General features: G+C 46.2%; 1 protein-coding gene across 1 annotated transcript in view; it reads left to right on the forward strand.

The window, feature by feature from the left end:
- Positions 1-1664: 1664 nt before the first annotated feature.
- IL2RA (interleukin 2 receptor subunit alpha) overlaps positions 1665-24885 on the forward strand; it is a 41442-nt gene continuing 18221 nt past the window's right edge. The window contains exon 1 of the mRNA XM_061181656.1: positions 1665-1728. Coding sequence (XP_061037639.1) covers positions 1665-1728 — 64 coding nt within the window. The remainder of the gene's footprint in view (positions 1729-24885) is intronic.

Genomic DNA, 24885 nt, shown 5'->3' on the forward strand with positions numbered 1-24885 from the left:
GTATTTCACTCCCGGAAAGAGATCAGTTCATGCTTTTCTCTGCAAACTCTGGTACTTACCCTGGAAACCACTCTTAGTTCATGTGCAGCCTTTCAAGGCCCTTTTCAGAGATCATAATTGCTTTTCTTAGAGAATATCGGAATGTTCTTAGAGAATTATCAACAACACATATTGGAACCATGAACTGCTTTGGCTTGCCTGGATGGTTCTTCCTTTTGTCAATATTTTCACTTGCTTTCTAATATTTTTTAAATTGTATTTTACTATAACTACATGATTACATGAATTTCCACTTAGCAAAACATAGTCAACCATTTCGTGAAAATCAGAAGACAGCTCTGATCTCTAACAGGGAAGGGATTTCCCTGGCGGTCCAGTGGCTAAGACTCTGCGCTCCCAATGCAGGGGACCCAGGTTCAATCCCTGGTCGGGGAACTACATCCCACATGCTGCAACTAAGAGTTTGAATGCTGCAACTAAAGATCCCACACACAGCAGCAAAAATCCTGAGTATCCCAACATCGAAAACCAAAGTCCACATTTTAGTAATGATCCGTGTTTTGGGGGTTTTTTTTTTACAAATTTATTTATTTATTTTTGGCTGCATTGGGTCTTCATTGCTGCGTGCAGGCTTTCTCTAGTTGTGGTGAGCAGGGGCTACTCTTCATTGTGGTGCGCAGGCTTCTCATTGTGGTGGCTTCTCTTGTTGCGGAGCACGGACTCTAGGCACACGGGCTTCAGTAGTTGTGGTGCACGGGCTTAGTTGCTCCGCGGCATGTGGGATCTTCCCGGACCAGGGCTCGAACCCGTGTCACCTGCATTGGCAGGCGGATTCTTAACCACTGCACCACCAGGGAAGTCCCCAGTAATGATCTTTTAAGAGAAAGACACATCTGGTGGCAAAACATCTTATAAAATGACAACTCACATGCAGGAACCCAGAGCATCGTGGTGAAATAATTATGGCTAGTACTGATTATAAATCTTGGGAGAGTATTCCTGAGTTCTGAGTATGGAGACCCCACCCGGATGCCCACTAGACTTTTTAAAGGGATCCGTGGTCAGACAGCTTTAGGAAATTCCTGTCCAGGACCAAGACTGCTCTCCCACACTCCTGGCATGACCTTGCCCCCCATCTTGTGTGGCACCTGCCCACTCCTCGGGGAGCTGCAAGTCTGGGGAAGGACCTCAGTTTCACAGTGACCTCAGTTTATGAAACTCTAGCTGAGACCACTGCCAAGAAGTGCTTGCTCACCCTCCATCAACGGCAGGTGGAATCTCCCTCTCCTTTTCGGGGGGAAACTGAAGAAAGGATTCATACACGAACCCCAATCCTTCTCACCAACCCCGGCCCACACCTCCCAGCAACTGAACTTGAAAAAAAAAAAAAGCTGGTTAAAACCACTTCCTATATTTGAGACTAGAGAAGAGAGTGGTAGGCACAATTTCCTGACTGAACAAACCAGGCTAATACTTATGTAGAGCAAGTGCTGACTGTCCTAGAGACGGATGGACCAGCGAGGATGACAACCTGGGCGGACTGATCCTTCCCCAGCCTCCCAGCGCGATGCCAGCAAGAGGCTGAAAGGAAACCCAGCATTCTGCAGAGAAGTACCTTTTCTTCCTGGCCCCCACATCGGCAGCTGATCCCAGGGACCCGGAGGATGGAGCCAGGCTTGCTGATGTGGGGATTCTTCATATTCATCGTTGTACCCGGCTGCGTGACAGGTAAGGGGTCACTGGTGCCCTCGGAGTCCTGGGAAGGCTAAGGATGTCGACTCTCCCCAGCCACAGAATCCGAGAGGCACCTAAGTAGAAAGTACGGGGAAGGGGGTTGAATCCTGGGTTCTACCCCTATGTTCACAGCCCACCGGGGGCCCTTTTTATGCCTCAATTATCGCCGACCTATAAAGAGAACTTGGAACGGTGGGCTCTTCCGTCGCTCAAAGTCTTTGACGGCTGATTCTGGGAAGAAGAGGGTGATGTGATATTTGAATGTTAGCAGATACTACTGAGCAGAGTCCTCAAGAAATTGGATTTTCCACTGAATTCAGTTTTCCACTGCACCCACCAAGTTGTAAGACAATACTAAAATTCTACTAGGAGTCTCTTTAAGACCAGGTGAATGTGCGGCAGATATCACTAACTCATATATGAAACATTGGGATCATTTAAGAGCTCAGAAAAGTTAAGCCTCAAGGATGTATACTTTGTTTTTTACTGCCTTGGGAAATAATACCTAGGAAGTTTCTTATATGTGTAACTTTATAGAAGTTTAAAAAAAATAAGCATATGACTTTCAGAACATCAATTCTTCTTATGTTCTTATGTGTATATATGCATGTATGTATGTACATGGGTATGTGTGTATATATATATATATATATATATATATATATATATATATGAAAGGTTTGAATTCCTTTCATCCTTTCAAAAGGGTTTGTCAGGTTTTTTTTTTAAGCAATAAGAAACCACCAACTTCTACCTCAAACCTCCTTCCTAATTGAGTGTGAACTTTCTAATAACGTCTTCCCTTGCTTATGCAGGAAAACAGGTAAGATATCAGAGTCTATGATTTTATATCCTTCGTTTCTAGATATATAATGATGCTAAGTGGCCACAGAAAGATATGTTAAGAAGTGAAACAGGATGATGCATAAGGAGTCTTTTTTGCTTGTTTAGGGGAAATGACCAAGTCACTGGGCTGTGAACTGACCCAGGTGTAGGATCTTCTTTACTTTGAAGTGAAAAGTGGGCGTGATTTTAGGAAGGCTTATAATGAGATTTCTACCTCCACAGGGTCTTTGCAAAGTGGGAGGTCAAGCCAAGCCAGAACAGAAAAGTCTTTACAGTTAATCATGCCCCATCTCTGGGAAACACATTTCAAGTAAACATGTGTTATTGCCGGCCGATGATGACTTATCTGAAGATGTGAATGGTCTTGTAGCAGTGAGGACTGCTTCATACACTCACACCTTCAAAAATCTATCTAATACGTCTTGTTCCCCTTTTCAACACTGTAGGAAATACTAAAATGAACAAGACATAGCCTCACTCCTTAAGAGAGATATAACCTAGTAAGGGGAAGAAAGGCATAGATATAATAACAGCAGTATGGGTGGAATGGGATAAGATCTAGGGGAGTGGGGGTGTATCAGGGAAAGCTTCGTGAAAGCAGCAGCAAAAAGTGCCCTGAGGGGGCAGTGAATTTCCCTGAGTGGAGATTCCAGATAGAGAGGCCCACAGGAGCAAAGACACAGCAGAGCATCAGGGAACAGCCCCCAGCCTTGGACGGGGATGTGGGGTTGCTGGGGATTAAAACTGGAAAGGTAGGATGGCGTCAAATGAATGACCCAAGGTCATTCATAGCAAGTTTAAAAATTTAAACTTCATTTGGGAGTCAGTAAAAGACTACTAGAAAGTAAAAATGACCATTTATAGAGTACCTTCTATGTGCCAGATGTATAAGTCTTCTTTTACTCTTCATAGCCCCTTTGCAAGGTGGACGTCACCAACCCATGAGATGAAGAAGACCTCAAAACTCAGAGGTCACACAGGCAGTGACAGAGCCAGGACTCAAACCCAGTTTTCTCAGCCATGTGCTCCTTCTGTTCCCTGCAGACAGGGTCCGAGCTCTACAGAGAAGATTCCGTAGAGAGAGTAGGTGCACAGACAGGGCGTGAAATGGTCCCATCCAGAGGCAAGTGAGGACTTGGTAGCTAAAGAGAATGACACGGGCTGAGTTTCTGGGATCCACATATGGCTTAGGAACCACTCCAGGGTAAGAAATAATCTCATCTCAGACTTTTTCCTCCCAGGGGAACCCAGTCTTCAAATAAACAAATCTTTTTATTCCTCAGAAGGGAGAGGTTGCTAACGAAATCAATCAGACTGTCAACAGATGCAATTTCTAGCTGATTCATAAGGCAGATTTTCAGTCTGAAAATTTCCAAAGCCACCATTTAAAATTGTGATGGGTGACAGGGGATGTATTAGTCAACGTGAGTGTTTTGAGTCTCTGTATTACTGGATCCTGGGATGTGGTTGAAAAGAGAATTCTCCTGATGTTGCCAACAGGCACGTTATTGAAGGTGCCTTTCTCAGCATTGTGGAAATTCTGAGAGTTTATCTATGCCTTGATCATCTTTCTTTCATTCTAGGAATTCTGTGATCAAATCTTCATGCCCTAGACTCAAAAAAAAAAAAAAAAACACACAATGCGGAAACCCATTAAGATGATATTTTTGTCTAATTATCCCTTCTTGTAAAGATGACTGCCCACACTGGAATTTCCATCTTCACATTTGTCATTACAACACAAAATGTTTAACTCTTCATATTTAATCATTCAATTTCTCTAGATCCCAAGGTGTTACTACCACTGTTTCCTTGCTCACCTTTAAGATGTACTTTGGAGAAGATGTATATATATATATATATGTATATATGGGGCTTTGGTAAACTTAGGAAGTACCTCATGAAACAGTTGCTACTTTCTTTAAAAACAGCATGTCTTAAATAGGCAGTGCTGTTTATCACCCGTACATCTGCTCCTTTTGAGATCTGAGAGAATTAAGGCACCAAAAAGAGTTGACTTCACTGATGGACGGTCAGCTAGAGATGCTATAGAAGACGGTTGATGCGCTCTACAGCTCCTGCACTCAACTCCACTCATCCGAAGAGAAGACTTCTTGGCTTCTTTGGCTAAAGCCCTGAGTAGTCTGGAGGCTTCTGTGTTGTTTCTTGTTGAAGTCATTCCTATCATAGCGACAGTCACCCTTAAGTCAGGCTAGCCCTCAACGTGGTCATTCAAGTTCACTTCCCGCTCCCTTCATTTCCAATGATCAGTAGAAACCATAAAAGTAAACAGAGTTCCTTTGGGAAGGGGGGCCATGTCACCTGAGGTCAGTGGAGAGAAGAGTCAGGGATACTGAACTTTGCAGGGAACAGAAAGTGGTCCAAGGCACCTCTGAACGACCACTGTCAGAGGAGGTGAAGGGCATGATTTTTGGCAAATTGCTATACCTCCCTGGGCCTCAGTTTCTCTGCAAAATGAAAAGGTTGATGGAGCTGATCCTGAGACTGACTTCTAGCTCTATCGCTCTATGTCAAGAATTCTGAACAGGAAATAAAATAAGCTCTGTCGAAAGGCCTTTTCAAGCCGGCGTACTTTTGGATGAAAAAGTTTCCAAACCAAAGACATACACAGCAGGGTCTGGGTTAAGAGACCTTTGCGGGCCCAAGTGCCGAGGCTGACGTATCATTGTAGGTTATTTCCAACTCCTGGAAGGTACCGCGCAGCACTCAGGCGAGGTTGTAAACGTCAAGGCAAAAACGCTTCTCACTGCTGGGTGAGGCTTCTGCTATTTGCTTTTTGGGCATTTTTGCCCTCAAATGATTTCCTTGCTTCTCACAGGGGAGGTCTTACATGAGTGGGAACCTCCTTCTCTTCTCTTTATCTGAGGCCATTCCCTATGAGAAAAGGAAAGAGGACCTTAATTCAATCGATTGTTTCAAAAAGCTATAAGCCCTGCATCCCTGAAAGTGGTCAAGGCTTTCCAGCCACGTCAGGGGAGCCACAGAGGGGCGCGTATGCTGGCTGGGAAGATGGACGGGGCGGAATTCCAGTTCTTCTCTGCTGCCCTCCAATCTCTATGTTTTAACTTCCCCTCCTAGAAAGTGAAATTAGGGACATGTGCCTTTCATACTTTTCAAATGTAAGAGCACCCAGATGGCAAACCAGTAGATTCTTGGCTTTAGGAGAGGATCTTGGCTTTTGTTCATCATCTGCTCCCCTGCCCCAGACTTTAGGCGGCAGTGAGAATCAGAAAAGGAAGGAGACTTGGGTGGAAAGGTGACAGAGGCTGGGTGGGGGATGCCGCTGAAAAGGTAAAACTTTGGGAACTTCCCTGGAGGTCCAGTGGTTAAGACTCTGCACTTCCAATGCAGGGGTCGCAGGTTCGATCCCTGGTCAGGGAACTAAGATCCCACATGCTGCGTGGCAAAGCCAAAAAAAAGGTAAAACTTTGAACTGTGGGTTTATTCGTGTCTGGTGAGCGTCCAACAGCCAAACAGCGTAAAGAGTTCCTCTATCCTTTTCCTCTCCATTAACTCCTGGGCTCCCTTTCTCTGCAAGTGTTTAAGCAGAGCCTAAATGAAAATTTGTCAAAAGTGGTGTAGAGATTTCCCAAGCCAGGCAGGAGGCTGAAGGAATGGCCTCTGATCCCTTTGGACTTAGAACCTAGGATTCCTTCTCTCCAGGCTAACAATGTGTGTCACCTTGGTACCAGTCATAGCCCACCCAGGGGCCCTCTGAAGCCACTGGGGGTCTCTAAACTTCCAGACACCCTCCTCTCTTGTTCTTCATCCAGGCAGGTATCAGGGGAAGAGAGATTGGAGAACCTTAACGAGCTCCCTCATTCCCTCTTTGGCCACCCTTTCTAGTAATTTCTTCAGGAAGTTCTGCTTAGGTGGAGTCAGCCGCTGCCCCAAGTATTATCAAGGGGGCAAAAAAATGGTCCATAGAACCTCACCACATAAAGACAGACCTCATTTATCACTCCTATACATACATCCTGAATCTCCCAACAGGAAGAACAAAGTGATAGCAAGACTCCATCTGGCTTAATCTTTCTTGAGTGGTGAGTCCTTGAGCAAATTTGACGAGTGCTGTTAACTGTCTCCCTAGAAAACTGTACATATGCACAAAATTTTTTGGATAATATTTGGGGTTGTAGCCTCCCTATGAACCAGGGTCTCCAGGAAGGACCTCCAATGAGGTTCTTTAATATCTGAACAGCTATAGTTGTGAGCACAGAGGATGAGACACAGGAAGATATGCTCCCTGGTAAGGGAGCTATAGTTGGCTTGGCAAAAGCAACCTAAAAGGCCTGAGTGCCTAGACAAGATAGTAAGAAAAAGGTACCAAGGACACCAGGCAATCAAGAAAAGTGGAGAGCCAGGACTAGAATCCAGGCTTCCCAAATTCCAGTCCAATATTCCCCTTAGGTCTTCACGTCGACTCTCAGTGACATCCATCCATCCATCTTTCCATCCATTGATCCATCCATCTTTCCATCCATCTTTCCATCCATCCATCCATCCATCCATCCATCCATCCATCCATCCATGCGTTAGGATTACCAAGATGGAAAAGGTCTTTGCTCTCAAACTGCTTCTGGCCTAAGACTGGAGATAAAACATCTGCTGAGCAACTCCCACCTTGAAGACTTGCCAAGGGAGGCAGCAGTGTTTGCCAATGAGTCAACAGCCATCACTGAATCCCTCCCCCTCTCAGGCTTTCAAATAAGTCACCCATTTAGGGGAAAACAATAATACAATCATCTCTAGGTATTTTAGGTATTTTCCACTCTAAGATTACTTAGGAAGTTTTTGGCTGTTTGACTTGTTTGGAGGTTACTCTGGGATTCGCCTCCATCAGGGAGAAAACACAAGTCCAACTGGGAAATGTATTTAGAGCAGTGGTTTCTAGCACGAACTGCACATTAAGTGTGCGTCTGGGAAACTTTAACAAATGATGCCCGAGCCTCACCCAAGACCAATTAAGACCAATTGGGTCAGACTCTCCGGGGATGAGAATTGGACATAAGGATAACATTATTTTTAAGCTCCTCAAATGATTCAAGATGTGGTTAGGATTGAAATCCACAGAATAATGATTCCATGGTTGGTCCAATTCCATCGTTTTATTTCTATTCACTAGGAATAGGTGCCCTAGCACAGTATTTCCCGAAGTTTAATCTATTACAGGTCACCTAGGGGCTTGTTGTGAGGCAGATTCTGACTCAGGATGTCAGGGATGGGGGCTGAGATTCTGGTTCAGGCTCCCTGTGAGGCCCATGTTGTTAATGCCCAAAACCCATTTTGAGTAGCAAGGCTGTCACAGGAGAGAAGAAATATGTGGTGTGTCCACCCCACACAGAACTTGCAAGTAAAATGGGAAAACCAGTCTGGGAAAGACACAAGATCAAATATTACAAAGTGGTATGTAGCAAAGTTGATGCATGCCACAGTGACCAAAGCAGGGTAAGGTGCTTCGCGGAGCGTTCAGAAAGGCTTCTTGGAGAAGGTGGCTCTAAGCTTGTGCTTCTGAATCTCAGAAGATGGCTGGAGGGTGGCGTTTCCTAATGATGTTGCTACAGTTGTATACGTGGGTCATGCTCCTTGAGTAACAACTGAAAATTGAGGTGTTAATGAGAGCAATGAAACAAATGACCCATATTTCAAATATTGGGTTGACCAAAAAGTTTGTTTGGGGTTTTCCGTAAGATGGTACGGAAAAACCCGAACGAACTTATTCATATTTCGTGTTGGCTGCGTGCTGAGCAAGATGAGGCTCAAATGGCTAGCAATGATCTGATAAAAACTAGCACTTTTGCTCCGACAAGAAGCACCTGTGTTCTCCTCCTCTCATTTTGATCCTCTAGTGTCTACACACCTTGTTGGGGTCTGGTAGACTTCATTCCCACAATGGGTCACTGAATCAGCATCACCAGGGCCACATGACACCTCTGGGTAACAGTCAAGAAGTCCAGGGTCTTATTTCCCTACATCCAAATTATGCCCCGACCTAGCCCTGGCCAACGGCACACCACAAGGCCAGAGCTCTGGGACCTCCATCCTGATCACCCACGTGACACTTGGCCCCCACCCACCCTGGCCACGTGGCTTTCCATCAGCCACGGTGCCTGCACTCTGAACCCAGGGTCAGGTACCCAGGAGGATTTCAGGCAGCAGAAACACTAAGGCACCAAAGTGTGGATGCCATGGTTGGGGTTGACCAGAAGCTCACAAGGGACCAAGTAAGGTGAATAGCCTGGGTCCGACTAGTGAGACCTGCTTCCTGGGCTGCTTTCCCCCCTTTTCCAATCATTCTGGATGCAGTGAAAGGGCAGGCTGGCATCAGGAGACTAGGAACAGTTAAATACTTTTTTCCCAAGAGAAGAAGAAAGAGAAGCAGGTTTCTAAAGAATAAAAAGTAAGTGCTAAGGAGGCGATTGGTTCCTTTAAAAGAAAGAGCGTGGAAAGCCCGCTGGTCTTCAGGAGGCCCTCTTGAGAGAGAAAGCTGAGTGGTGGGCGAAGCTGTGAACTGGAGAACAGACGGCTGGCTGGGGCAGGCCTGGCACAAACCCTGATCCCAGTACCCACTTTTTCCTTTGAGGCTTATTTGCCTTCAGCCTTGTTACAGGAAACTTTTTTTTTTTGGCTACGCCGCGTGGCTTGTGGAATCTTCGTTCCCTGACCAAGGACTGAACCCGGGGCCACGGCAGTGAAAGCACCAAGTCCTAACCACTGGACCACCAGGGAACTCCCCAAGAAACATTTTAAACATGAATGATAATAACAAGAGCTAATATTCACAGCCTACATGCTCTCTTACAGGCATTATGTGAAAACGTAGTATTCCTTCGGATAATCCTCAAAATCAGGTCGGCCTTGTTCTCACCCCCATTTTGCACCTGGTAAACTGAGGCTCACAGAAGTGAGTAAGTTAGCCCATGGAACACAACCGGGGTGGGGAGCGAGGATGTGAACCAGGCTGGAGTGATGCAGAGCCCGCGTTCTTGACGATTCTCCTGAACCATGTTAGTAAACAAGTTTACTTTCACTTTTTTAAAAGTGGAAGAGAGTCTGCTCTGAGGAGGTCCCGCTGCTGCTGTGGTTGTGCGTAAATGAACGAGCCTGTTCCTACAGACTCCGACCCCAGATGCCCAGCAGTGATCCCTCCATCTCCTCTAGGAGCTGACCTCTTCAGGCGCACAGAGCCCCTGCAGACTTAAATTCTCTGAATCCCGCTCTCCCCCTCTTTCTACACCCCAAACAGCAGCTCGGGGTGTCTTTCCTGCATTTGACTGTGCTTGAAAGAAAGCACTTGAGTCGAGCCACGTCTGCCCCAGACGCCCACGAAACAGAGGAAATTCTGAGCACCTCCGGGCATGAGTCAACCCCACCACGTTCAGGAATCTCTGCCCACAGAATCACCCACTCTTTTCTGTTTGGGCCCAAAATAGATACCTCCTTCAGAAGTCTTGCTGCTTTTTGTATCCTCAGCAATAAGAAAACAAAGGCGAGGGTAGGTGTGCCTCTGAGGCATGGTGGTGGGAGTCTTCTCTGCTGTGAAGTTTTTCAGAGTGAAAACACTGCTGCCAAGGTAGACAGACAGGATGGGTGTGACAGGTGGAGGAGGGACGCAGGAGGGTGGATGGGGACAGTCTTGCCTGTGGCATCACCTTCAGGCACTGCTTCATTCCTTTGTTGATTCATTCATTCGGCAAATATTTATTGAGCAACTACTATGTGTCAGATACAGGGTTAGGAGATGAATGTAACCCAGTCCTTGGCCTCCAGGAACACACCATCCAGCAGGAGAGAAATATATCGCACAGATAATGCCAACACAAGCTGAGATCTAAAATGCAAATACAAAGAAAGAGTGGATGGAACACACAGACAAATGTTTGTTCTTATACGAGTCCCCATACCTCTTGAATCAAGAACTGCCTCACATTTACGCTAACATTTGGGACAGAAAGGAGGGCTGAGAGCATTACTTGGTCATTATCAACTACTGAAGTTATTAAAATCAAACACCGCAGATTTTGAATTTATAACAACATAGTCAGAGGATGTGCAGAAGCTTTCTTTTGCTCGAGAAAGTCCCTGACCGAGAAAGTGGGAACATTTCAGGTGGGAGTAGTTACATTCCTTGAAGAAGAAACTGATGGCTCCCACAGGCCCCAGGTATTGCAGAAGTACCATTTATACACAGTGCTGACCGATGGCACGTCCTCAGCGGAGTGTGAACCACTCCCCAATTCTAAACGCCCAGGAAGGACCTTCCTCTCCAAGGAAGGGATGAAGGGAACCTAGTCAGTCCGGTTACCTTACATACTTAAAAGCAAAGCAACAGTGTTTCTTTAAAACATATATATATATATATATAAAATGTGTTTATATGTATACCTGTTTGTGTATGTATACACAAACATACATATATACTAGGTATATATACATATATGTGTATATATGTACATATATGTGTGTTTATATATATACACACGTGTATATAATATGTGTGTGTATATATATATATGTGTGCATGTGTGTATAACTACATATACATAGTTTCATGAAATGAGGTCCTTGGAGCAAATTGGCCCATCTCCTCAGAGAAAGATCATGATACCAAATAAAGGGCAGAGGAATCATTTCTAAGAGTTTTGCTTGAACTCCCCGAAGGCTAAGTTGACGTCAGCTTCTTCCTGCCTCGGGGCTCTGTGAGTTTCCCGGGAGTTTCGGGGGAGGCTGCGCATCTGGCATCTTTCCTGGTTGCGGCCGGGGCTGTCACGGCGTCCCCGGCTGATGAAACCCGCCAGAGCCTGCACACCCAGCTGAGTGTGGTATCCGTTTCCGGTCCCTGTGGTAGTGACACCTCTGTTCAGAGCCTGATTTAGAATAAAAGGATCTTTGTGAAGAGAAAACTCCTTATTTTAAGTGGAAAGCAAAACAAACAACTACAAAAAAACTTACAAACCCCAAAACCTTTTAAAAATAAAAGGGCAGTTTCCGCTGACATCCTGCTGACGCCCAGGAGAGCACGGGGACCGCAAAGGGTGAGCATTTCGGCTCTGATGTGCAAATGGGTCGTTGTTTATCTCACTTTTGGCTTTCAACGCCTTTCACTGGCCAGGCCATCAAGTGTCACTTTCCCTCTTCCCAGGGCTTCGTTAATCTCACTCCCCTAGCCTGAGTTTGCAGTGGGCTTGTGCAGAGGGTCTGCGAGCAGAGCTGTCAGGACACCTCAGCCTCCCACCCTCCTCCTCCTCCTCCTGAGAGAGTAACTGTGTGCACTGCACCTGTTACCTCACAGAAGCCTCACAACGACCCTGTGAGTCAGGTACCACCATGATCATTCCCATTTTACAGATGAGGAAACTGAAGTCATGAAGCAGTCATTCCCACGCCCAAGAAAGTGATGGAGGCGGGCTACCGGCTCCATCCCTGTACAAAGGAAGCACACAGTCGACAGGTCTCATTAACTCCCCTGGGCTTCTTAGGTAAGCCTTCCAGGTCTCATTTTAAGTCACTCTTTGATCCATCCCCAAATTAATTCTCCTGAAAACAACTTTCGTGATGCCTTTCCCCTGATCAAAGAGCTCAAATCCTTCCCTGCTGCCTGTGGGGCACACTTCCTCTGCCTGGCATCCCATATTCTTTCTGACCTGGACCATCTGCATGTCTTCTGCACATCAGGCCCCCCAGCTCCAGGCACCCCAGCCCGCAGGTCTCCTATTCTGCAAACGTAGCTTCCTCACCTATGATTTCAAAGCCTAGGGGCATCCTCCCCTCTTATAATCTTCCGCATCTCATCAGCCTATTTGGAATTCTTCCCAACTGGAAAGCATCTTGGGAGAGCAGAAAGGGCTCATGAACGTGGGATTCTGCAGGCTTGGATTCAGATCCTGGTTTGAACTTGTGTGACTCTACTTTCCTTTAAAACAATCGCTGGGTACCATTCTCTGCAGGCTCCAGCAGGGTGGGGGCATCTGATGGACACAGTGTGGCAAGCACTATGTAAAGAAATGGCATGTGGTTCGGGAGTGCAGCGGAATGCCCAAAACCAAAGAGACGGGTCCAGGAGGCTTCCCAGAGAAAAGTGACAACGAGGGAGGCCTGCAGGACAAGCAGAAGTCGAGAAGGTGGAAGCTAAGTCGTGAGCAAGGTTAACGACAAAAGACAGGGCATGGTCCACCAGGCCGGAGAGCTCAGGCGGGGGACAGAGGTGGAGGTTGTTGAGGCTGGGCTGTGAGCTATGTCATGGAGCCTTGCCAAGTACAGGGGCTTCGACTGTATCCTGGGAGGAATGGGTACCACAGAGCGGCATGGGCAAGGGAAGGATGCGGTCTGGGCTTTAGAGCGTTGGCTCTGGCATCCGTGCGTATGACGGCAGGCGGGACGGGGGGGGGGCGGTGCAGCCCCGGAGGGCGCTGAGTGACCTAGTGGGGAGCTGGTGGTGGGCAGGTTCTTCTAACCTCCATGGGTTTCAGTTGCTGTGGGTATAAAGTGGGACGCGGCGGCCTGCCTACAGCAACCAGGATATAGTAGGTGCTCAGTAAACATGGCTTGCTGGGCTTCCAATCTGCACAGCCAAGGCCCAGAGCACCTCTCCACAGGGCTGTCTCACAGACTTCTCAAACTCAGTACAGCCAGAGCTGTGGTCCCAGGCCTACTCTTCCTCCTCTATTTCCCATTTTAGTGAAAGACACTACTATCCACCCAGGTGCCCAGGAACCCTGGGCAAAATCCTTGTTCCTTTCCCTTGGCTGGCCCCGCACTCCCTACGAATCCCCAGTCCCTGCAGAGTCCAGCCTGAATGATCTCTGTACGTTAGCACCCAGCATCTGCTCTCCAAGCTCCAGCACCCACCCCACCCAGAGATGCCCGCAATGGCCTTCCCACCATGTGGGACACATGTGGGACGGGGCGGTGGGCGGTCAGAGGCTACAGTGGCCACACGAACAGGATGCAGCCGAGACACAGGGAGGAAACTGTGGGCGAACGGGGTCACGAGCACCTCCACCTGTGAGGCTGCGGGTCCAAACGCTGGCCTCACACCGACTGGCTGTGTGACTCCGCGAAGGTCACTGACCCTGTCGGGGCCTCACCGCCATCGTGTATGACACAGAGCCAGTAAGAACGACTATCTAATAATTAATCATATTTAAATGTTTCTTATTTATAACTATACTAATCATACTGTAGTACTTTGTATATCTTAATTTATTATACATTTAATATTTTAATTATAATAATGTACTATATAATAATCATTGTATTAATTGTCATGAATATTCCTAACAGCCTACTTCATAGGGGGCTGTGAGGACCAGAGAGGTCCATATATGTACCCCGATCAGTGCCCAGTGTGCAGTGTCTCACACACCTTGGACAGAGCGGGCACTGTCTAAGCATGCGAGGAGATGGATAAAGAGGGTCTCTAAGCCCCTTTCGGTCCCGACATTGTATGGCTTAATAAACACCCTATAGTGGAGTGAAAAGTCATCCCTTCAGCCCTGTGCTGACCGAGCCATTCAGCCCCCCAGCGGCCAGCAAGCTCCCCTACCTGCATCCGGTCCGTTTGTAAGCAGGACTGAAGGTATCAGTTCACGCTACGGAAGGAAGTCTATCTGGTTCACGCTACAATTACCACATCCTTGGCGAGTCCCATCTGTCCTTTTCAGCCCAAAGCAATTCCCAGTGAATCATGGTAACAGGTCTTAAGTTCCCATGTCCTTGGAAAGTGCTGCCACCTTGGGTTTAAATTCTATAAGAAGCCCGACACAAACGCCCCTTGCAGGACCATCACCTGTGGTCGTAAAACCTGAGGTGTCTGTTGAAAGGAACAGCACCCACCTACGGCACTGAGCAGAGGTCAGGACTTCGGTGCTACCTAAGAATTTAGGGAAGGCAGGAATGGTGTAGAGCTGGCACTTTAAAGGGCGCTCTGGGGAACCCGAAGCCTGTTTCCTTCAGTGCTGGCTGAGGGAGGACAGCCCAGGCTGAGTCCACAGACTGAATTCATCAAAAGCCTTTCAGCTGAGGCTGCTTTTCTGAGGCCAGTCCCTGGAGTACCGGGGAGGGCTTTGGGTCTCATTTAATCGACGATCTTAACATAACCTCCTCCCGACCCTGTGTCACCCACCCCATCATCCGCCCACTCTGACACATCCTCATCCTTCTATTTATGGGGCAGCGCCTGCCAACATGCAGATTTGGGAAATACGTTCAGGCTGCTGTTTGTCTACCCTGAACCCGACTTAAGCGAGTCACAGTGGACAAGCAGATCAGGGCTGCCCCCAAAGCACCAAGAACCCCAGAACCTAAATCAGCACCTTCCCCTCTGGGCAGTCTGTGTCCTCCATTTCCATGTCTGGATTGACATTCTCCATGCAAGGGTCTGATCCCCATCCAAAACGCATGGTGATGTCTTAGTCCGTGCAGGCTGCTCTAACAGAATACCAAAGCCTGGGGGGCTCAGAACAACAGAACTTCTTTCCTCACTTTATTCCTGGAGGCTGGGCTCTGAGATCAGGGGGCCGGCGTGGTGGGGTTTGGAGGAGGGCCGTTGTGTCCCCACATGGCTGGGAGCAGAGAGGATGCCGGCTCTCTCGTGACTCCTACAGGGGCACAAACTCACCCCTGAGGCTCCACCCTCATGGCCTCATCTCACCTCAAGGCCCCACCTCCTAACACCATCACGTGGGGCAGTAAGGATTCGGCATACGAATTTGGGGGGCGGGGTCCTCAAACATTGAATCCAAACAGCACACACGTGTGTCTTGTTTAAAACTGAGTGTGATTCTTGAGAGCTGGTGCGAAGAAGAGTGTCCCAGAGTTAGGGGGACGGCGGGCATCCCCGGGAGGTGGAGTGGAGGCGGCAGGTGCGGGTTCCTGCTGGCAACACCTGACCCGGGTCCTCCCAGGCTCTGTACACGTGGATTTGGGGTGCCTGCCACACTTAGGGTCCGTGTCAGCATGGCCAGCTGCTGTTTGACACCCAAATGGGGCAACGGCTCTGACGAGTAACTCTTAGTCTGGATGCCTCCATCATGTCACGTGACCTTTTCCTTTTTCCTTCTTTCCCATGTTTCCCTTCGGGTCTTGAGTTTCTACCCGGCACCACACTTACCCATCTGGCATTCTTCAGAATTCCAGTGGAAATTCCATGGTTATCCAGTTGAAAAATCTCCTCGACTTCATGGTCTAATTTCTCAGAAGACTCCCCTTGGGGAAGACAGTGGGTGGGATTCACCAACGTAGCACATTTCTACTAAAAACATTATTTCGTCCCAAGAAATGGGTTTCAAAGATTTGAAGGAAAACTGCTTTTCGATTTCAGAGAAAAAACACGGGTCTATTTCTATCCCCCTTGTTTTTCTTATCTGACAACCGTTTAATTTTCATCAGGTTGACGTTCTGCGGTAAACTTGTGGTTAACCCTTTCACGTACAGAAGTTTGTTATCAGCTAAGACTCCCAGGGGCAAAACACAACCACCCCAAAAGTTTCATTCACAGAAGCATTTGAGACCCTGAAACATGAGAGCTTTCATTCAGGGACAGCTTCTGGGAGGAATATTGTTGGTTCTCAGTCTCCTTTTTACCCTTCCAAGGGAAAGAGAAAATAACTGGATTCCCACCCATCTCCCCCACCTTCTTTTTTCTTGGTAATAAGTGTTGATTAAGGAAGAAGATGTTCTCCAGAAGGATCTTACCCTGTGAGTCACTCATTCTTGGGTCGTGGAAATTCTGACTCTTTGGCCTGGGAGGCCCAGCCGGGTCTCAGAAACTGTGGGTCAGACACACACAGAACTCACAGATGAAGGATGCTAATTACTGCAGAATGAGCCCAGTTGCACTGAGATCTTCCCCTTCAGAGTACGCAGCCCCCCCTCTTATTCCCACCCGGGGAATCAGGCACCTTTTCTTTGATGCCATTAAGTTGCCTTAACCCGTCCCCCCAGCCCTGAGCACAAACAAACTTGGCTCTCCCACGTTCCCCTCAGCCTTTATGCTGAACGAAGATGGATATGTGTCTGAATTAATTGATTAATAGACCATAATATCGACGCAATTGCCAATACACTCAAGCATTCATTCAGTGCCTACAGCTGCCCACGTTGAAGAAACAGTTTAAATAAATAGTAGGTGACATGGACAGCCAACAACAACCAGAAATGACCAGAAGTTTTCAAACTAAACCATGGTGAGCTAGTCGGCAGTGATCAGGAAGTTGACCATGTTTTATTAGATGTGAAGGCCATTGTGAATATAGGTGAGAGGAAGGAAACGAATGCAGAATTCTCATAAATAGTCCTTAGAAGATGAAGTCAAAAGAAACTCCATTTCCTTGCTCTGACACAATCAAGCTTTAAGTAATTAACATTTTAGATAATTTTTTTCCAGCTCACAAAGGAACCTTACATATTTTATCATTTGGTCCTAAAAACAACACTGCTCGAGAGATAATAATAGCAACAATCAAGACTTGTGGGACATTTTACAGATATCAAGGTCCTTTCACTTACATTATTTCCCAGATACATTTCTGTCATTCACACCCTTGCCATTCACACTCCAGCAAACATTCCATTTATAGTCCCCTGAACCCGGCATTCCCCCTGCCAGGGTGACCTATTCTGCTGAACCTGCCAGGTGAACCCCGTTCACCCTTCAAACGAGGTACAGTCAGGAGCAGCCTTCCTCCTTACCTGGCTCACAGGCCAGGAAGGATTCCACCCCACCATCAGGGGCACCACACCAGGAGGCCCAGAAAACCAATCAGCATGGCAAAGGCAGTGACCTGGAGTATCTAAGAAGCTCCTATGGTCACAAGCTCCTTAATGGCTCTGAGGAATCTGCCATCTGCTATTTGATTGGCAGACTCAGTCCCCAAAGCAAAGCAAAGAAATGTTGTCAATCCCTCCCGACAGGAGGGAGTCCAGTGTTTGACAAACCCACTTCCCAGATTAAAGGAAAAAGAGGGAGGGGCGGTTGTGGTACCCCGAGGTGAATCACGGAGGCAGAGAACACCTCACCTGCAGGCATTTACTGTGGCACTAGTGCATCAGCTCTGTGCTCTGGGACCCTAGGATGCTTGGCTAGATGATATTTTTAAAGACATATCGGAGGCTGGGAGACACGGGAGGTGGAGGGAAATGATAAGATGCTACTGCTCTGGAGGGTCTGCAGTTGGGAGGGCTGCAGGAGAGTGGTGAACGTTACAGAAGAGAGGGGGCGTGCGCGAGGCTCCCGCAGAGGCCCAAGCAAGGACTTTTGAGAAGGGTTTGGACCTGATGGCAAAGGAAAGTGGAATTTAAGGGAGATGCTGAAGTGTCACATCACAGGAATGCCAGGGTCACCAAGAGAAGCAAGGGCAAGAAGAGGAACAGAGGATTGTTTGTGTGTGTGCTTGTTTTTAACTTTTTTTTATGTATAAAGTTTTTATTTTGTGATTTTCTCAGGATACATTTCCAGATATAGGATGCATGGGTAAAAGATTATGAAGATTTTGATAACTATGTATTGAAGCTCTGTATTGTAATGGTTAAGATGTTGGGCTTTGGCGTTTAGAATGAGCTGGGTTCAAATTCTAGTTCTGCTTGATCTTGGACCAGCTACTGTAAATCTATGTTTTTAACATTTTATTTTGAGATGATTATAGACTCACATGCAGTTGTAAATAATAATATCGAGAGATCCAATATAGCCTTCATTCAATTTCCCCCCAAATTATAGCATGATATCACAACCAGAAAATTGACCTTGCTACAATCCATCAGTCTTACTCAGATCTCACCAATTTTATATGCTGTAATCCGTGCATGTGTGTCTTTGGTTCTACACAACTGTCCCACATGTGTAGATTCATGTGACCATCACCAGAGCCAAGATACACAGCAGTTCTCATCACAAGGATCCCTCCCGCTGCCCTAACATTACCACAGCCACAGGCCTCCTTCTTCTCTAATCCCTGGCAGACACTAAGCTGCTCTCCATCTCTATAATTTTGTCATTTTTAAGACTGCAAAATAAATGGAATCACACAATATGTAACCTTTGAAACTGGCTTTTTTCACTCAACCTATTTCCCTTTCTGCACACAATTCTCTTACGATCCATCTTTCTGCACATAATTCCCTTGTGATCCACCTTTCTGCACACAATTCCCTTGTGATCCATCTTTCTGCATTCCTTAGCTGGCATTATCCTGTAAAAAAAGTGTTTCTTCCCTACCTACCCCATGCCACACTTCTTTAGTATCACTCTTGATTGCTATCTTTTAAAATTATTTCATTATTTTATTACTTCCACCATTGATTCTCTTGGGTTTACTAGACACACTACCGTATAATCTGCAAGCAGAGATAGCTTTATTTCTTTTCTTTCCAGTTTTTATGCCCCTACATTCTTTCATCTGATTGAATTGACTAAAACCCCAATGGCAATGTTAAGTAGAAGAAGAAATAGTATCTTTACCTAGAAGTTTTGAACAGAGTTGAAGCACCAGAGGATGGCCAGATGGAAAGGCGGAAAGCATTCCGTCTAGACTAGAGCTCAGGGCTAGAGGTAGGAATTTAGAAGAGGCAGCACAGCATCCTGTCAAGACCACGGCTCGGAAGCCTAGATGAGCCTCCAGCTCCATCACTGTGGGTCCTCTAGCTGGGTGACCTCGCTGGGGGACCTCAGGCAATTCTTCAAACCTCGTTGTGCCTTGATGTCTCATTTGTAAAATGGCAGTAATCATGATAATGTCTACTTCATAGTATAGTTGTCAGGATCAGATTAGTTCATATGTGTGAGGGCTTGTTATTGTTACTTAAAAATGAATTCATAAACATGTACTCAAACTTTCTCAGTTTTAATTTCTAATATGGCAAACAATGATGGATATAACCCACAAAAACAAATGCTTTGGCGGGGGGGATGCTCCTCAGTAATTTTTGAAAGTGTAAAAGGGTCCTGATACCAAAAGATTTGAGAATCACTGCCTTCGTCATACTGGTTATTAAAAATTGAAATACTTCCAAGCTTGTTGGTAAACATCTGCTGCTTTGAACCTGTCAAATGACCCTCCCTACTCATTCCCCTGGCTCCTCCCACATATCAGCACTGAAGGGTTACTGCGTGGCAGACAGGGCTCCAGGACCCTCGGCTTCATCCTCATTGGCATCCTTGGTTCCTGACCCTGCTACCCTGCTTGTTCAACATTCTGAATCTCACTCCTACAGAGAAACCAACTGCATCGCCCTCTGAGCTTTTATGGTGACCTGAGGTCCATGCAAACCTTTTCTCCACACTCTGTCCTCTTCTTCCTTGCTTCTTCCTGAGACATTTATGTTTGCTATTTGAAAGAATTTCCTGAAAGTAAAAGTGAGATTTTTTTTAAAAAGGTAGACATGAGGGCAGCAATAGTGGGCTTTCTTGTGATTCTGATCCCATCACCTTGAGCTGTGTGACTTGGGCGATTGACTGAATCTCTCTGAACTTCAATCTCCTGCTGTACAAAGTGGGGTGACAATATATGTCCCTTTGAGGGTTGTAGTGAGCATGGAAGGTGATCTCTACAAGTGAGCAGCACACAGGCAGGGCTCAGATGTCAGTTACTATTATATAAATAGCCCCAAATGGAGGACCTGAGCTCTCTGACTTCAAAGATAATGATCTGAATTAAACCACAACATCTCACAAACACTTCCCAGTAACCCAGATAATTTAGACATAGCTCTAACTCCTAGCTAGAGAGAACCTTCCATAGCAGGGTGAGAAGCACACTCATTCCTGAAGATAATGATGGGAAAGCACTGAACTGGGAGTCAGGGCTCCGTTCTACTCCCAGGTTTGCCACAATTGGAGGAATGGCACTCAGCCTCAGTTTCCTTATCAACAAAAGGGGAGATTAATCTAAATCATCTTTGGGGTTTCTCCCAGCTCTCAGATCCTGGGATCCTATTGAGAGGAATAGTCAACATGTCCTATAATATTTTATTTGGAACCCAAAACACCTGCTTTCTATAAGGCTCAGACTGCTGAGTGGATTTCCCAAGGAATTTGGAGACTGTCTTTGACATTGGGTATATCTTGGGGTTCTTCTCAGATCTGACACAGAAGATGAATGTCTTTAGGTCAAGAACCACACAATTTCTTTATCCAATGCCCCAAACTCTTGATGGACACCTATGTCCCTTGCATAAAGCTTAGTAAATCATCATCTAGAAGTTTCTGTGCTTAGTGAGTTATTCTAATGTTCACCCCCGATCCCCATTGTATAGACGGCCAAGCAGAAGGACACAAAGATGAAGCCATGCACTCAGTGCTGGCTGGGCTATACGGGTAAACATAACTTGACCTTGATTCATCCACAGAGCAAAGAACCTTATCTCAGACCCTGTCCACATCCTTTTGAAGCCCCTTCCTTTTCCTTATCTTTCACATTACACAGGCCACAAGGGCCAGATGAGTGCTCTCTCATTTTGAACAAAAACAGAAAAGAATTTTTTTAAAAAAATCACCTTGCCCACAGCCATTTTCACCCACCCACCTTTCCTCCAGCCAGGGGAGTTCTCACTGCACCCTCTTAGATGCTTTGCCTGGGAACGATGTGTTCTGTAAGCAGATTCAGCCCCGCCTGAGGGCGCCGCTCTCCGTCCCCTGGGGGAGGCGGGCCCTCCGGAGGGGGTAGAAGAGGGGGGAAGATGGGGCAGCCACTGCTGGGTGCTGAGTGCGGCTACAGCCCCGGCAGCATCGGGGCGCTCGAGAGAAATAGTTTCAGCCTCCACACTCACCCCACTGTGCCCAAATATGCATTTAACAAGCCCCCCAAGCCACGTGTACACACATTAAAGTTTGAGAAGCTCTGCTGTGAACAAGTGAAGCAGAGTCCCACCAGCTGTAGGAAACCGACTTCCCGGCTCAAAGGACCGACTGCCTTCCAGGTGTTGATATTTCTGGTTAACTCGAGGAACACAAGAATATATCAGCACAAAATTTACCTTAGTTCTATTCCCTTCTAAAAACAAAACAGCAAGACACCGAGGGGTAGCTTTATTTAGGGGAGTGGAGTTGAGGTCATATGCTAAATGAGAGAAAGGGTGTCAGGATTCCAGATCCAATCAGGAAGCCCTGCTCTGCCTCTCTTGTCTCTCTCAGTGAGTGACAGGCCACTTAGAGGAAGAGAAGGGAGTGCCTCGTTTCACCAAGTTTCTCATCTTTTATTGGAAACCCAAGCAGTAGAAGCTGCACAACTGTCCTTCTGGGAACAGTGGCGGAAAGGAGAGAGCAGACGCCTGGGAGACAGAAAAGCTGGTCTGAATCCCTAAATCTGTTGCTGTGTAACCTACGAATGCCTAATCTTTCCCTCCCTAGCATGGGCATGGTGAGATGGAGGAGATGAGCCTCCAGCAATCCAGTGGAGGGAAAACAAAAGGCAAAACCACACAGAAAAAAAGGCGAAGCATGTCCCAGGGTCCCTCACCCTCAGCCACCTTCCTCCCAGACCTGTGCGGTGACACAGCCCAGAGCAACGTGGCTCTCAATTACTGTAGCTAATGTCAGCTGAAGAAGCCAAAAGCAGCCATGAATTCCTGCATTTCAGTTGAGCAGGGAATTCCTGGAGGCAACAAGCCTACAAATATCCCAAGGGAAGATGCACCTGGAACAGTGTTTCAGGGACAGGGATGGAGGCTGGGTGGGGACAGGGGGTGGGACATATGGGGTCCTGCCTGTGTCTTTCCAGTTACCATTCTTAGCAAAAATTTGAAATAAGATGTGAAACACCTTCAACATTGGAAGAGCTCAGTTTAACTCTCAATGCAAGTCCCTTGGGAAAATCCCTTGGGAGTTTTCAGGATGAATAATAATTACTGGCTCTCTTTCCCCTCTCCTACATAAAAGGTAGGAGGCAAGACCACATCAATGTTCCTCCGAGCCCATGGTAGGACCCCTCCTGGGGCCCCAGCGTCCCAGCTCTGAGCATTCGCCCCAAGTCCCAACACGAGGTTAGTAGTCTAAACTTTTTCCTCCAATCTGCAGGCAGCACACACTTTCAAAACTCTCAGAAGAGAAAATGACATCCAACCCGGAAATGCACCAATACTTAAAAATGACAGAGAGAAAAACATTTCCCTTCCCACCTTCCAAAAAAAATTCTGCATTTGCCTCCTGAGCTGGGAGAATGGGCCAGAGCTGAGAGCAGAGAATAATTTCTGTTAGAAAGTCAGAGCCTCTGGTGGAAGCAAGAAATAGATCTGGAAAGGTGGGTGCAAGAGTAAAGGCGGAAAAAGCCCCTGTTTGCTGAATTTCGAGAAATTTTAGAGCTTTTGGAGTAAGACTAGAGAATGAGGGCAGCTGCCATGCTGTGTAAAAATTTGTAAGTGATAATATGGGGAAGGAGGCTGTAAAGACATTTTGCTGAGTCACATAAATAGAACTGTCCTTCAATGTTCCTCTGCAAGATTTCAGGACAGACAAAGTGTTTTCATCCTTTTTTTAAAGATGTTGTACTGCTGTTTCTTTTACGGCACTGCCCTGAGAAGGGCTTTTAAAAATCCCAGATTTATTCCTGTTAAAAGAAACACCGCCCGCACCCCAGGTCTACCTTTCCTGCACACTCCCCTGCCCCCCCAACACACACACTTTCTTCAGGTGATACTTGGAACACTCTTCACATGGTTCCAGGGAAAAGGGTTATAGTCAAGTTCTTTACTAGTTCTTAGCTATAGACCAGGGAAGTTTCAGTGCTTCTAGATTTCAGGAAAGATGCTTTTATAAAAGGAAAGTCTGTGGGAGTAAGAAGTTCTGGAAATTTCTCTTGTCCCCGCATGACCTCCTCAGATGCTCGGGCTAATTTATGATGATCCTGGAAATTTCCATGGCCTAATTTAGAAAAGCATATCATCATGTAAATAGTTTTTAAGGACACAAAGTTGCCCCGAAGGCAATCTGTCTGCCTTCTTTTCAAATTTCTGTGTTTAGAAACTCTCTTGGTTTGTGGTTGAGTCGTCAGATTCCAAATGCGTCTGAGGTCAATCCTTGATTATTTGTGCTAGTGGATAATCACGAGAATTGCTCAGTATACTTCTTAATGATTTTTTTGAAGTAAAATTACATGTAGTGAAATGCACAGATCTGAAGTGTACAATTTGATGAGTCTGGGCTGTTAACCAACATTTCAGAAACGGAGACCTGATTGAAATAAAAAAGTGTTAATTGGGGTTTGTTAGGAATGCCCCAGTGACAGATTCAAGAAGACCTTGAATTGTTTCTCCACCCCCTCCCTCCAACTACAAAATAGGGGACACTTATAAAGGCAAAACCCCACAAGGTTACAGTTAGTGACATGAGTTGTTTATCAAGAATTATAATTGGAGCTGGCAAGCAGTAAGGGTGCTTATTGAGTAAGAATTGGTTGGGGTCTGAAATGGTTGCATAATTTCAAGGGGAGACCTTGAGACCATAAGGTTGCAGCTGCTGGCGGATATTGTTTTGAAAATGGCTGGTGGTGTCCTTAAGTTTGATGCAGTTCAGAGAAAATTCAAGTTCTCAGTGGTGCAGGGACATGTCTGAGACCGGGTCTTCAATGGCTCCCCGACTTGAACTGTGACAAGTCCATTATAATTTCAATTTGTCATCAGGGCAAAGATGTACACTCATGTTTCCATCCCCCTACTGTCTCCTTCCAGTCAATCCCCACCCACCACAAGCAACCACTACTTTGACTTCTTTCTGCATACTAGTTTTGTCTTTTCATAAACTTCATATAAATGGAATCAAACAGTGTGTGTATTTTGTGTCTGTCTTCTTTTGTTCAACATAATGTTTTTGAGATTATTCAAAGCTACTATAAATGTTTTGCTTAAGTCTTTTTGTAGGCATGTGCTTTCACTCCTCCTAGATAAATACCAAGGAGTGGAACGGCTGGATCATAGGGCAGGTATATATTTAACTTCATTTTTAAAACTTTGAGTTTTGGCATTATTTTACACTCCCAACAGTAATGGAAGTGAGTTCCAGTAGCTCCTTGCCAACATTTGGTGTTGTCAGTCTTTTATCCATTTTACCCATTCTAATGGACTATTTCATGGTGGTTTCCAATTTGCTTTTTCTTGATATCTAATGATGTCTTCAGCACATTTTCAAGTGCTTATTGATAATCAGATAGCTTCTTTGGAGAAGTGACCATTCGAGTCTTTGCCCATTTACTTATTGGGTTGTTTGACTTTTAGTATTGATTTGTATTTCTTTGTATAATGTGGACACAAGTCTTTTTGTCAGATATATGTGTTGCAAAGATTTTTCTCCCAGTC

This window comes from Eubalaena glacialis, chromosome 2 (genome assembly GCF_028564815.1).
Source record: "Eubalaena glacialis isolate mEubGla1 chromosome 2, mEubGla1.1.hap2.+ XY, whole genome shotgun sequence".
Classification (NCBI taxonomy): Eukaryota; Metazoa; Chordata; class Mammalia; order Artiodactyla; family Balaenidae; genus Eubalaena; species Eubalaena glacialis.